The sequence below is a fragment of the Callithrix jacchus genome, chromosome 7 (genome assembly GCF_049354715.1).
Source record: "Callithrix jacchus isolate 240 chromosome 7, calJac240_pri, whole genome shotgun sequence".
In the NCBI taxonomy this organism is placed as follows: Eukaryota; Metazoa; Chordata; class Mammalia; order Primates; family Cebidae; genus Callithrix; species Callithrix jacchus.
The window spans coordinates 67,928,433-67,942,489 of NC_133508.1; the positions used below are offsets into that span (position 1 = coordinate 67,928,433).

Consider the following 14,057-nt stretch of genomic DNA (forward strand, 5'->3'; position numbering starts at 1 on the left):
TATAAAAATTAGCCAGGTGTGGTGGTGGGTACCTGTAATCCCAGCTACTTGGGAGGCTGAGGCACGAGAATCGCTTGAACCCAGGAGGCAGAGATTACATGGCATCACTGCACTCCAGCCTGGGTGACGGAGTGAGACTCCATCTCAAAACAAAAACAAAAAACAAAAAACCAACCAACCAAACAACAACAAAAAAACTATGTAGTTTCAAAATTAAGAATATCGGGCCTGGCGCGGTGGCTCACGCCTGTAATCCTACCACTTTGGGGGGCTGAGGTGGGTGGATCACCTGAGGTCAGGAGTTCAAGACCAGCCTGGCTGTCATGGTGAAACCCCATCTTTAAACAAAGAAAAAAATTTTTTTGTTTTTACAAAAAAAAAAAAAAAAAAGAGTATCAATAATTCATGTATGTTCTGCAAAGATCCTATAGCCATCCAGACGTTTGGCCACAAGTAAACTTAAGGATCACAGAGCCAGAATATCCAAATCAAAATGGGCAGTGAAGATGGGTATCATCCACCTGAGGCAAAGGGTTAACAGAAAACAGCCAAAGAACTCATTTCATCTCATAATCTGGCAAGAGTAGCTAACAGAAGTATATGATTCTTTTTTCATTCTGGCTTCATTTGCTGGAATATAAATGAAATAACTTTTTCTACTTCTCAAAAATGGGCATTGACAAATTCTACTATTTCTCAAAAATGGAAATCTAGTAGCAGATCCTAATGATGCACAGGTAGATAATTTAAGGGAGTTACCACTTTAGGATTCCTACTTTCCTATATGCTAGCTAGGATTCTGGGTGTGAATTAAGAGGACCTTATACCTTTGGGAAAAGAAAAGGTATTTATCTCCTCATTACTCCCGTTAACCTGTTACGTCTAGATTGCTAAGTGTCTTGGCAAATCAACCGGAGATTTGCCTCTATAAGGAAGATATTCTCGAACCAGAACGATTCACTTTCCAACTAGTAAAATAACTCCTTCTGTATTTGCCCCATGGACCCCGAGTTCTACATCCAAGATCAGCATATTCATGACCCAATTTTAGCATATTAGTCATGCAGCCTGTTATGCTGCTAATAGACTGACACCTTCTGTGGTACCCAAAAATTTAAAAAAATCACTATCTGGCAGAAGAAATTATTCCAGATTTTAAAACTATGCCTCACATATCAGTCGGTCAAATCCTGCAGATGCTAAGGTGGATCCGTTGGGGTGGAACTTGCAGCAGTATACTTCCCCTTCGTGTCCAGAGAGCAGCATGATTGGGGCTTGAAGGGAGGAACACCTTGGAGGTCCCTAAACAAAAGAGAAGCACACGGTAACTACTGCATATGGGCAAAGGAGGTTACAATATTAGGGGTAGGGAGTGGAGCAAAAAAACGATTAAGTGGATTTCATCTGATTTAGAGAATGGCCTCTCTTCTCACATGAATGCCTCCAATTTGGTACTCTCGGAAACTTTCCAGTATCTGTCTCTTATAATGACTCTCTTGTTCATTCTCTTGGCTCTTGTTGTATAACCAATTTTTTTCGGGGTACAGGATCTCACATCGTCACCTAGGCTGGACTGCAGTGGCGAGATCATGGTTTACTGCAGCTTCAAACTCCTGGGCTCAAGTGATCCTCCTGTTTCAGCCTCCTGAGTAGCCAGGACTGCAGGCACGCACTAGCATGCTGTGCTAATTTTTTCAGTTTTTGTGGATATGAGGTCTTGCTACGTTGCCCAGGCTGGTCTCAAACTCCTGGCCCCGCTCCTTGACCTCCCAAAGCAATGAGATTATAGGAATAAGCCACTGTACTTCTCCTGGCTCATTTAATGAAGGACGGAACTAACTTTCCCAAGAATCCTGCACGGTACGGAGTACTGGGTGAAATGGTTTTATTTTTAATTTTGTTTTGTTTTTTGAGACAGTCTCTCACTCAGTCGCCCAGGTAGGAGGGCAGTGGCATGATCTCGGCTCGCTGCAACCTCTGCTTTCCAGGTTCAAGGGATCTGGTGCCTCAGCCTCCAGAGTAGCCCAGATTACAGGTGTGCACAACCATGTCCAGCTAATTTTTGTATTTTTAGTAGATATGGGGTTTCACCAAGTTGGCCAAGCTGGTCTCAAACTCCTGGCCTCAGTGATTGCCTGCCTTGGCTTCCCAAAGTGCTGGGATTATAGGCTTGAGCCACAGTACCCAGCCTATTTTTATTTATTTTTTCATAGCACAGAGATCCCCAGCATGAGTGAAGTAGTTTTGATTATGGTCTTGGATGCTCAGGCAACATTTGGGCAATTCATCTACACCTGGGCTGATATGCTCACTTGTCAAATGGGAGAAGTATACTACCCCAAATCCCCAAATGTCTTCAGTACTTTCTACTATATTAATTTATTTATTTCTATTTTATTTTATGAGAAGGAGTCTTGCTCTGTTGCCCAGGCTAGAGTACAATGGCATGATCTCGGCTCATTGCAACTTCCACCTAATGGCTACGAGCAATTCTCCTGTCTCAGCCTCCCGAGTAGCTGGAATTACAGGTGCCTGCCACCACACTCAGATAATTTTTGTATTTTTAGTAAAGCTGGGGTTTCACCATGTTGGTCAGGCTGGTCTCGAACTCCTGACCTCAGGTGATCCGCCTGCCTCGGCCTCCCAAAGTGTTGGGATTACAGGCGTGAGTCACCACGCCCAGCCATATTCTTATTTTTACAAAATGCTATGTGCAGGCCGGGCATGATGGCTCATACCTGTAATCCCAGAACTTTGGGAGGCTGAGGCGGGCAGATCACCCGAGGTCAGGAGTTTGTGACCAACCTGAACAACATGGTGAAACCCCGACTCTACTAAAAATATAAAAGTTAGCTGGGTGGATCACCTGTGGTCAGGAGTGCGAGACCAGCCTGACCAACACGGTGAAAACCCATCTCTATTAAAAATACAAAAATTAGTCAGGTGTGGTGGCAGGGACCTCTGATCCCAGCCACTTGGGAGGCTGAGGCAGGAGAATCGATTGAACCTGGGAGGGAGAGGTTGCAGTGAGCCAAGATTGCGCCGTTCCACTCTGGCTTGGGCAACAAGAGCGAAACTCCACCTCAAATAAAAAAAGCAACAACAACAACAAAGGTTATGTTCTAGGCACTGGGCAAACAGCAACAAACAAAGGAAAGGGGTATATTGAAAATATCCTTTTCCAGTAGGAAAGGGGAAGAGTAGGAGGGAGGATGACAGAAAACAAGCAAAATATGTACTTGCTGTCATGTGCTATAGAAAATAAAAAGGATGGGCCGGGCATGGTGACTCATGCCTGCAATCCTAGCACTTTATGGGGCTGAGATGGGTGGATCATGAGGTCAGGAGTTCAAGACCAGCCTGGCCAAGATGGTAAAACCCCATCTCTACTAAAATACAAAATATTAGCCAGGTGTAGTGGTGGGCGCCTGTAATCCCATCTACTCGGGAAGCTGAGTCAAATATTGCTTGAAACCAGGAGGTGCAGGTTGCAGTGAGCTAAGATCATGTCGCTGCACTCCAGCCTGGGTGACAGAGTGACACTCTGTCTCAAAAAAAGAAAAAAAAAAAAAAAAGAAAGAAAGAAAGGATGGGCATGTTGGCTCATGCCTGTAATCCCAGCACTTTGGGAGGCCAAGGTGTGTGGATTGCGTGAAATCCTGTCTCTACCAAAAAAAAAAAAAAAAAAATTAGTAGTGTCTGTGGTCCCACCTACTCAGGATGCTGAGGCAGGAGAATCACTTGAGCCCTGGAGGCGGAGGTTGCACTAAGCAAGTGGGCATCAAATGGAGATTCTAAAAAAAATAAAATAAAATAAAGAGAGAAAGAAAGAAAGTAGCAATGTGGGTTCCAGAGTACAGGGTATTGCAATTTACAATAGGGTGGTCAGGAAAACCCTTACTGAAAAAGTTATATTTGGGCAAATATTCGAAGGAGCTTAGTAGAAGGAGATTGCTCTTCTTCCCTTGTAAACATTTGGGAAGAAGAGCTATCCCCGCAGAGGGAGCAGCAAATGCAAAGGACTGAGGCGAGGCTTGGAAGAGAGTGTAACTGGAGCCAGGTGGGCAATGAAAAACTGGTCAGAGAGGTAAAGGGAAAGAGGGCAAATGATTACAAGAATTTTGGTTTTTACTCTGGGTGAAGTAGAAAGCCACCAGGAAGTTTTCTGCAGAGGATAACGTGATCCGATACTTAGAAGGATTCATCTGGTTATTGGCTTGGTAACAGGTGCCGGTCCAAAGGCAGAAAGTAGACCAGTTAGGACCCTACTACAAAAATGCCAGTTGAGGTAACAATGGCTTAGGCCATGAGGCAGTGATGGAGATGGGAGAAGTAGCAATTCTAGATTTATTTTGAGGACGGTGCCAGCAGGATTTGTTGAGAACACGAGAAAGAAGACACTCATATTTCCTCATGTGAGCCTAAACAGGACACTGGAAGTGTGATCACGATTTCTATCTTATAAAATAGTTAGGAGCATGGTTTCTCAGTTCAAAATCTGTTTCTATCATGTACTTGGTAAGTTTGTTTTTCCATCTGCAAAATGGGTTAATAACCTTCCTAACAGGCTGCTACCAAGATTAATAGATATTTCACATGGGAAACACTTTAGTACAAGGGTCCAAGAATGTTAGCTGCTATTTAATTGTTAATAATACTAGCGCAGAAAAATAAAGGGAAAAGCAACCAACCCCAATCATTTCCCTTCTTTCCTCCCTCCCTCGTTCATTCTACAAACTTTTTTGAACGTTTGTTCTACGCTAGCTAGATCCATGTGAGTTAGGATGCTCAAACCCGGGCCCGGGTTTTGAGCCCAAGGTTCTAATTCAACTCTACTTCTAAAGCCACCTCACAGGGCAGTCGAGAGGCTGAAAACGAGCGCCAAACAGGGGAACATGTACGGAGTATCCGCAAACTATGGGGCGCTTAGTGTTTATGTGCTTTAACTTTAGGGGGAAACTCTCGTTCTGCCCCCGCAATGCGGGAAAGGGTCGGTGCAGGGCCACCAGACACAGCGCTTTGAAGGGAGAGGAAGATGAGCTGAGGGCCAAAGGCCGCCTGCTTCTTCACTTACCGCTTGCAGCAAAGCTCCCGGTGTCGTCTGCTGCTGCCCGGCTCCGGGGCCCGACCCCGTCGCTCCCAACAGCAACTCATGGCGCTGCCGCTTGACTGGGACCAGCGACAACTCCGGGCCCTTACGCTTCTGCTGTTCTATCATGGCGGAAACCGGTCTCTTCAGCGCCGCCACCGAACGCGCTACAGCCCTCAGGCGCCACGCAATTGGTTTCAACTTAGTCCTTCCTCCACAACTTCCAGCTTGAAGAACCAATCGGCTTTCAATATTCCCATTTGCACCGCCCTCCAGATAGTCTCTTGTTACTGGGCCTATCTTTCTGACGTCATGAGAGCGCGATTCCAGGATTGGTGAACGGAGCTGGCGACCTTCCTAGGCGCGCTGGGTGTTGTGGGTGGAAACACGCAGGTTGACTGGGTTAGGCGTTTACTTCAACGCCGCGATTTGGGGACCAGGAGCTGACGCCTAGTACGTATGAGGAAGAGCGGGGTGGGTGGCTGTCTGAGTCTGGAGGCAACGCCTCTGTTGTGCAGTCTGAACCTGCCCTTCTCAGCTGAGGGTGCTGATAGCGAGGGGTGGGAGGCGGGCCCCGAGTCCCCAGCTCTGGTAAGTAGTAGCCTGGGCTCCCTTTCCGGGCAGGAGCGGAGCCTTGGGGTCTCGGCGGCAGGACCGAGCCCCCGCGGCTCCCTTTTTCAAGAGCGCCCATCGTGGCCAGTCCTGTGCCGGGCATTCCCAGGGAGAAGGGCCTGTGTCCAGCCTCCACCGGTGCCCTATTTGGCCGAGGAGGCTGACTTGTTTCTGCCACTGATTTTGCAGTTTTTGGTTAGGGCCTACTCTATGCCCCGCTGAGAGAGACCGTGATGAAGGAAATGTCCGGCTCCTTCTCCAGACACAGTCTTGTTGAGAAATTTGACTCATGCCCGTGAACGTGGTCATTTCCTCAATCGTCCAGCTGATATTTATTGTGCAGCGCGTTGGGGATACGTTGTGAACCAGGCACGGTCCCTACTCTCAAGGCGTTTAAGTCTGGTGGGGAAAACGTTAAACAGTGACCTCACTAATACATGGAAGTGCCTCTAGTGCTGCCTGATGCAGGTTTTTCAGAGGAAAAGATGCCTGCGCTGGTAGCTGCAGGAAGAATTGGAATTAATTAGGTGAAGAGGCTAAGGCAGAACCTTCCATAGAGAACTACTTGTTCATTTTCCTCCCAAGCCCTGAGGCACTCGGGAGGAAAACGGCCTAAAGCACAAAGAACCAGTGTGGCCGGTACAAAGAGAATGAAGGGGAGTATGGCACAAGATGAAACTATGTGATAGCGGTCAGACCTTGCAGAAATTTGTAGCTTTTATTTTAAAACGGATGAGATACCACTGAGCCGTCTTCCCCCAGTGGGGTGTGGTGGAGGAGGGGGCTTGATTCCTCGGGCTCAGTGGTGTGAACAGATTGGGGTTGAGGAAGCCCTTGTGGCTGTATATAGACCACTTAGGATATGTAGTAATTCTTGTTAGAGATGTCAGTGAGGACTGAGACCTGGGTGGAACTGCAGAGAACTGGACAGATTCCAGAGGTATATAGGAGGTAAAACGGGTGGGACTTGGTGATGGGTTGATTTTAGGAAGTGAAGAGAGCAATAACAGATAACGCCTAGGTTTCTGGCTTATATAGTTCAATAGATGGTGGTACCATTCACTCACTATCACTGAATCCCTCAAGCTGAATAGGGAACACTAGAAGATGACTAGAGACCAGTTTTATTTTTTTAATTTTTTTTAGGCATGGTCTCGCTCTGTCGCCCAGGCTGGAGTGTGGTGGTGCGATCTTGTCTCACTGCAACCTCCGCCTCCCAGGTTCAAGCGATTCTCTTGCCTCAGCCTCCCCAGTATCTGGGATTACGGGCGCTCACCACCATGCCCGTCCAATTTTTGTATTTTTGGTGAAGACAGGGTTTCACTATATGGGCCAGGCTGGTCTCGAACTCCTGGCCTCAAGTGGCCTGCCTCAGCCTCTGGAAGTTCTGGGATTACAGGCCTGAGCCACTGCTCCCAGCTGAGACCAGTTTTCATTGAATGATTGATTGATTGTGTGGGGTCATTCATGACATCCAAGAGGCAGTTTGAAATACAGCTTTGGTGCTCACAAGAGGGAATTGTGTTGGGAATATAAAGTTGGGGATAATTTGTATATACATAAATTGAGCCATAGGTGTGGGTAAGGTCACGTAAGTCAGAACCTTCACTAGTTCCAACATTTAATGGTGAAGAACAGGTGGATGAACCTACAAGAGTTAGAGAAAGAAAGAAAGGACTGGAGGAATGTCTTAGAAGCAAAAGAATGATTTGTGATAGAAACTTCTAGAATTTAACATGAGGATTGAAAAATATATTTTGGCTTTTATCATCATGGAGGTCATGGTAACCTTAGCAAGAGTTGTTTTGTGGGTCTAATTGGGCCAAAAGCCAGATATGAGGCAAGGATTTGGACAAGAAAATGTAGGCAGTGAACCTATACAGTATTTTTCATAGATGTGATTGTAAAGAGGAGGAGAGGATGTGCTAACTGATGGGGATAAGGGATTATCCGGGATTCAACTGAGGATCCAGTTGTGAGAAATTTTAGAATATTGTCGAACATTTGAAAGTCATTGTGGACTGTAGGAGAATGAGCTTACTAGAAAAATGTAGGATGCAAAGAAGAAAAATCAGTTTGTTTTTTCCATCACATCAGGCGGTTTAGTGAATGCATGGAGAAAACCTGTCTGGGTATGGCAAGGACTTGGCTTGCTCCAGACACATTCTGACCTCTAATGTGTCTTCTCTTACTGAAAAATATGAAAAACTAAAAATCATTTTTCTAGACTCCCTTGCACTTAAGGTGAAAATTGAATTTGGAACTGAGTTAAATGTGGAGAGAAGGAGGGTGCGAGTCGTCCAGTTTTGCTGCCAGTCATGGCAGTAGAGTTCTCTAGTTGATAGCTTCCTGGTTTGGTGACTTGCTGCAGTGATAGCCATAACTTTTGGATTGTGGCAAAGGTGGTGTTATTTTGTGGGTTAGGTGTTCCTGGAAGTTCTGCCAGAGTCTTTTATTGCAGTACATATGTTTCTGCTTAAGTGGGTTCTGTTATCTGCAACTGTCCCTGACCAGGGTAGAGGTACTGCCAGATAGGTAAATACAAAGACAGAGTTAAAGGGAGTTTAGGGTGTTGTTGGAATGATGATCTATGGAATCTAAGCTGGATTGGGAGAAAACTGAAGAAAAAGAGGAGGGCTGATAGATTGGAAGAAAATAGAAGCCAATAAATCAGGGTTCTGATGAGGTCAAAGAACAATATTCTCTACTAGAAGATTTCTATTTATCCTAAAAGGCTTACTTAGTTATCTGTTTAACTTTCCTGCTTGCCCCAGACCCTAGCTATTACTTTGTTTTGAGACAGGTCTCACTCTGTTGCCCAGGCTGATTGCAGTGGCATGATTATGGCTCACCGTATCCTTAACCTCCCAGGCTCCAGTGATCCTCCCAGCTCAGCCTCTCCAGTAGGTGTGCCTACAGGTATGTGGCGCCATGCCTGGCTAATTGTTGTATTTTTTGAAGAGACAAGGTCTTGCCATGTTGTGCAGGCTGGTCTCAAACTCCTGGCCTCAAGCAGTCTTGCTGCCTTAGTCTCCCAAAGTGTTATTATTATAGGCATAAGCCACCATGCCTGGCCCTCAGGTTTCTACTTAGCACTTACCACATTGCAGTGTAATTGGTCACCATTATCCCTATCACACTAGGAGGTCTTTGAGAACAGGAACTATGTTGCACAGGATGGTTTAGGCCAAGCACAGTGGCTCATGCCTATAATCCCAGCACTTTGGGAGGCCAAGGCAGGTGGATCACTGAGGTCAGGAGTTCAAGACCAGCCTGACCAACATAGTGAAACCCCATCTCTACAAAAATACAAAAACTAGCTCGGCATGGTGGCACGGACCTGTAATCCCAGCTACTTAGGGAGGCCGAGGCAGAAGTATCGCTTGAACAGAGGAGGGAGAGGTTGCGGTGAGCCAAGATGGCACCATTGCACTCCAGCCTGGATGACAAGAACGAAACTCTGTCTCAAAAAGAAAAAGAAAAAAAAAAAGCCTGGTTCAAGTGTGTGGCCCTTGGAATGGCCTAAGATTTGTCTCTTTCTAGCTCTGTGGTTTTGGAAAAGTTACTTGATTCCTGTAAAATAGGATTACTTGCTTTGTAATAAAGCAAGTTTTAAGGATTGAAAGCAGGTTTATAAACTACCTTATATATAAACATCAATCAATAGTTTATTGAATTGACGAATTAACAGTTTAAATGAGGTCAAATTAAATACTTCACTATTTTAGTAGATATAAATTTTGACATATGTTACACTGTGCTAGGCACTGGCGATTTGGGGAGGAAGGGTATGATGATATACAAGACAAGGGCATGCTTACAAGAATTTCACATTCTACAAAGGAAGGAAAGAAATGTCCCTAAATATGATTTGAATCCCATCTCCATCATTCATATTTTGCAATCTAGAGCAAGTTTACTTAGCTTCTCTTATGTCCTCATTTTTAAAATGGCAATGATAATTGCCTGTTTTATGGGATAGTCAAGAGAATTACTGAATGTCATGAAGATAAAATTTTTAAAGGAGAATTAGATTAGTTAAGAGAAGTAAAGCTGTTAGATTAATACATGGCAGATGGGAGAACGATCCAAGATGGCCGATCGCTAACATCCTGGGATTGCAGCTCTCAGGGAAGGCACGGAGAACTAGAGGACGCCACACTTTCAGACAAAGTCTGGTCGCTCACGGAGCAGAAGATCCCCCAGTGGTGGAAACACATGAGTCGCCAGCGCGACTCTCATGGTTGGCGCAGTGGTTCCGCCGGCACCTCGGCGCGGCAGCGCTCAGCGCAGAGTAAACAGGACCAGTTCCCCTTCTGACCGAGGTTTGGAGCCCCGGGAAGGCAGAGTCACCTACTACAGAAACAAGAAGGAAGCCCGACAGGAGAATCCTGGGCAGAAAATCACCATCAGTTTTAACGCCGCTGCTCTGGCCCTGGGAACTAACAACCTGGACGTCCACTCAAGAGACCTAATCTGAAAGTTGGTAATTTCAAAGACGACAGGAGGATAAATTTACAATGACGGGAAGAAACCAGCGTAAAAAAGCTGAGAATACTCAAAGTCAGAACGCCTCTCCCTCTAAAGATGATCACAGCTCCACATCAACAATGGAACAAGGCTTGATGGAGAATGAGCGCCTCCTGATGACAGAATCACTCTTCAAGGAATGGATAATAACAAACTTCGGTGAGTTAAAAGAACATGTTGTAGCCCAACGTAAAGAAACTAAGAACTTTGAAAAAAAGGTTTGATGAAATCCTATTGAGAATAGACAACTTAGAGAGGAGTATGAGTGAATTAATGGAACTGAAGAATACAATACAGGAACTCCGAGAAGTATGCACAGGTTTAAACACTCGAATTGTTCAAGCAGAAGAAGGGATATCAGAGGTCAAAGTCCAACTTAATGAAATAAAACGTGAAGAAAAGATTAGAGAGAAAAGGATAAAAAGGAATGAGCCAAGTCTCCAAGAAGTGTGGGACTATGTGAAAAGACCAAATTTACGTTTGATAGGTGTACCTGAATGCGACGGAGAGAATGAATCCAAGCTGGAAAATACCCTTCAGGATATTATTCAGGAAAATTTTCCTAAACTAGCAAAGCAGGTCAACATTCAACCCCAGGTAATACAGAGAACACCACAAAGATATTCCTCAAGAAGAGCAACCCCAAGGCACATAATCGTTAGATTCACCAGGGTTGAAACGAAGGAGAGGATACTAAGGGCAGCCAGAGAGCAAGGTCGGATAACCCACAAAGGCAAGCCTATCAGACTTACAGCAGATCTCTCGGCAGAAACTCTACAGGCCAGAAGAGAGTGGGGGCCAATATTCAACATCCTCAAAGAACAGAACCTCCAGCCCAGAATTTCATATCCAGCCAAACTAAGCTTCACAACTGAAGGAAAAATAAAATCTTTTATGAACAAGCAAGAACTCAGAGATTTTATTACCACCAGGCCTGCTTTACAAGAGCTTCTGAAAGAAGCATTACACACAGAAAGAAACAACCAGTATTAGCCTTTCTAAAACACCAAAAAGTAAAGAGCACCAACATAAAGAAGAATTTACATCAACAAATGGATAAAACAGCCAGTCAACATCAAATGGCAGTAACCCTAAATTTAAATTGACTAAATTCCCAATCAAAAGACACAGCCAAAACCCAATGGCATGTTACGTCCAGACCTGTTTCACATGCAAGGATACACAAAGACTCAAAACAAAGGGATGGAGAAAGATTTACCAACCAAATGGAGAGCAAAAATAAATAATAAATAATTAAAAAGCAGGAGTTGCAATTCTTGTATCGGATAAAATAGATTTTAAAGCAACAAAGATATAGTGGTAAAAGGATCAATGCAACAACAAGAGCTAACGATCCTAACACCCAGATAGGAGACTTAGATTCAATGAGACAGAAAATTAATCAGGATATCAAGGACTCGAACTCAGATCCGGAACAAGTAAACTTAATAAATATTTATAGAGCCCTCCACTTCAAATACACAAAATATACATTCTTGTCAATACCACATCACACCTACCCATTAGTTTAAATGAAACATTGATTGGCCATTATTAATACCCAATTTTTTTCAAAATAAAGCAATATTTCCATTTACTCTCCCTCTCTCTTCCTCTTTCTTCCTCTCCTTTACTTATTATTTTTTTTTTCTTTCCTTCTCTCAAAAAAAAAGAAATCAACTTGTAAACCTCTAGATCCAGGTCGGCAATGTCTCTTTCATTGCTTGATTTCCTTTCTTCCCTTCCCTCCCTCCCTCCCTGCTTCCTCCCTTCCTTCCTTCCTTCATCCCTTCCTTCCTCCCTACCGTTCTTCTTCCCTTCCTTCCTGCCTTCCTCCCCCCCCCAAAAAAAAAATACATGGCAGATATGAAGCACTCAAATACTAGCTACTATTATTATAAGACTTTGAAGGAATCTTAGGAATAATTGAAAGAGTAGTGTTGGGTGGTAGAGTAAGTGCTGATCCTGGGTTCTAGTAACAATGTTGTTAACTGTGGTACAAATCACTTGGCTTCAATTTCAGTTGCATGAAAGTAATAGGTTTAATTATTTTCATAATTCCTTTAAGCTTTTACATTTTCTGAGTTCACCTTTTGTGTTTTTCCTGGCATTTTACTATTCCTCTTTATAGCTTTTAGCTATTTTCTCAACAGGTCCATAACTAGAATTTGAAAGGAAGAAGTATCTGTCTTACATGGTCACTCTAAAAATGGGGTGGGAGGGAGAAGAGTTGGACTACCAGTTTGACGTTTGAAAGTGTTCCGGCTGGGCTCGGTGGCTCATGCCTGTAATCCCAGCACTTTGGTTGGCTGAGTTGAGCGAATCATTTGAGGTCAGGAGTTCGAGACCGGCCTGGCCAACATGGTGAAACCCTGTCTCTACTAAAAATACAGAATTTAGCCAGGTGGGGTGGCACATGCCTGTAGTCCCAGCTACTTGGGAGGCAAAAGTGAGACAATCACTTAAAGCCAGGAGGCAGAGGTTGCAGTGAGCCACGATCACACCACTGCACTCCAGCCTGGGTGACAAAGCGAGACTCCGTCTTGGAAAAAAAAAAAATGTCCCATCTGCTGATCTGTGCAACATATTAAATGGGAGTCAGCTCCTTTAGACCAGAATGCATTCCCCCTTCTTTCTCTACCTGTGCTTGGCATTGACATATAGTAAGACTCAGTTCATTCATTCAGAAAAAACTGAGTACTTGTATACCAGGCACCAGAAACACAAAATTGAATAAGAAATGATCTTTGGTTTCATGTTCAAATGAATGGATCCAGACCTTGCTCATTCTAGCTTCTTCCATGAATGATGTCCTTCAGATTACTCCATATTGATTCCTCTAATGTTGGGACCCAGTTAGCGTTAGAGTGATACTCTACAAAATTTAGATTTAGACTGTGTATTAGTCCATTTTCACACTGCTATAAAGAACTGCATGGACTGGATAATTATAAAGCAAAGAGGTTAAATTGACACAGTGCTGAATGGCTGGGGAGTCCTCAGGAAACTTACAACTCATGACTGAAGATGAAGGGGAAGGTCTTATGTGGTCGCAGTAAAGAGAGAGAGCAAGGGAAACTGCCACATTTAAACCATCAGATCTTGTGAGAACTTCCTCACTATAATGAGAACAGCCTGGGGGAAACCACCTTGATCCAATCACCTCCCACCAAGTCCCTCCTTCAACACCTAGGGGTTACAATTCAAGATGAAACTGCCATAATCCAATCACCTCCCACCAGGTCTCTTCCCCCAATACGTCAGGATTACAATTTAAGATAAAATTTGGGCTTGGTGGCTCATGCCTGTAATCCAAGCACTTTGGAGACCAAGGCAGGCAGATCACCTGAGGTTGGGAGTTCAAGACCAGACTGACCAACATGGTGAAACTCTGTCTTAAAAAAAATTTGGGTGAGGACACAGAGCCAAACCATATTAGATTGTGATTCCCCCCGCCCTTTTTTTTTTTTTTTTTGGAGATGGAGTCTTGCTCTGTCATTAGGCTGCAGTGCAGTGCCACAGTCTCAGCTGACTACAGCCTCTGCCTCCTGGGTTCAAGCAATTCTCCTACCTCAGCCTCCTGAGTAGCTGGGACTACAGGCATGTGCCACCATGGTCAGCTAATTTCTTTTTTTTTTTTTTAAGTAGAGATGGGGTTTCACCATGTTGGCCATGGTAGTCTTGATCATTTGACCTTGTGATCCGCCTGCCTTGGCCTCCCAAAGTGCTGGGATTACAGGCGTGAGCCACCGCACCTGGCCTAGATTGGGAATTCTTTTTGTGGTATAGTGCTTAAGAATGCAGGCTCTTGGCTGGGTGCCGTGGC

The 14,057-nt window shown here is 44.5% G+C and overlaps 2 protein-coding genes across 11 annotated transcripts in view; one reads left to right on the plus strand and one right to left on the minus strand.

The window, feature by feature from the left end:
• The window catches only part of SNRNP40 (small nuclear ribonucleoprotein U5 subunit 40), a 41,901-nt gene extending 36,653 nt beyond the window's left edge, over nt 1-5,248 (minus strand). For both annotated transcript variants that reach the window (XR_013519903.1, XM_002750565.6), the window contains exons 1-2: nt 5,075-5,248; nt 1,173-1,302 (exon numbers count right to left, since the gene is read on the minus strand). Coding sequence is in view for 1 of the 2 variants with exons in the window: in XM_002750565.6 (XP_002750611.2) it covers nt 1,173-1,302; nt 5,075-5,218 (274 nt within the window). In the remaining variant the exon portion in view is untranslated. The remainder of the gene's footprint in view (nt 1-1,172; nt 1,303-5,074) is intronic.
• A 200-nt stretch (nt 5,249-5,448) lies between these two features.
• ZCCHC17 (zinc finger CCHC-type containing 17) overlaps nt 5,449-14,057 on the plus strand; it is a 74,047-nt gene continuing 65,438 nt past the window's right edge. For 5 of the 9 annotated variants that reach the window (XM_002750536.8, XM_078331024.1, XM_035308502.3 and 2 more), the window contains exon 1: nt 5,449-5,542. Coding sequence is in view for 1 of the 9 variants with exons in the window: in XM_054259071.2 (XP_054115046.2) it covers nt 5,549-5,680 (132 nt within the window). In the remaining 8 variants the exon portion in view is untranslated. Of the gene's footprint in view, nt 5,681-8,504; nt 8,621-14,057 lie in introns of all 9 variants that reach the window. The other 4 variants (XM_054259067.2, XM_054259068.2, XM_002750535.7 and 1 more) reach the window with 4 other exon arrangements.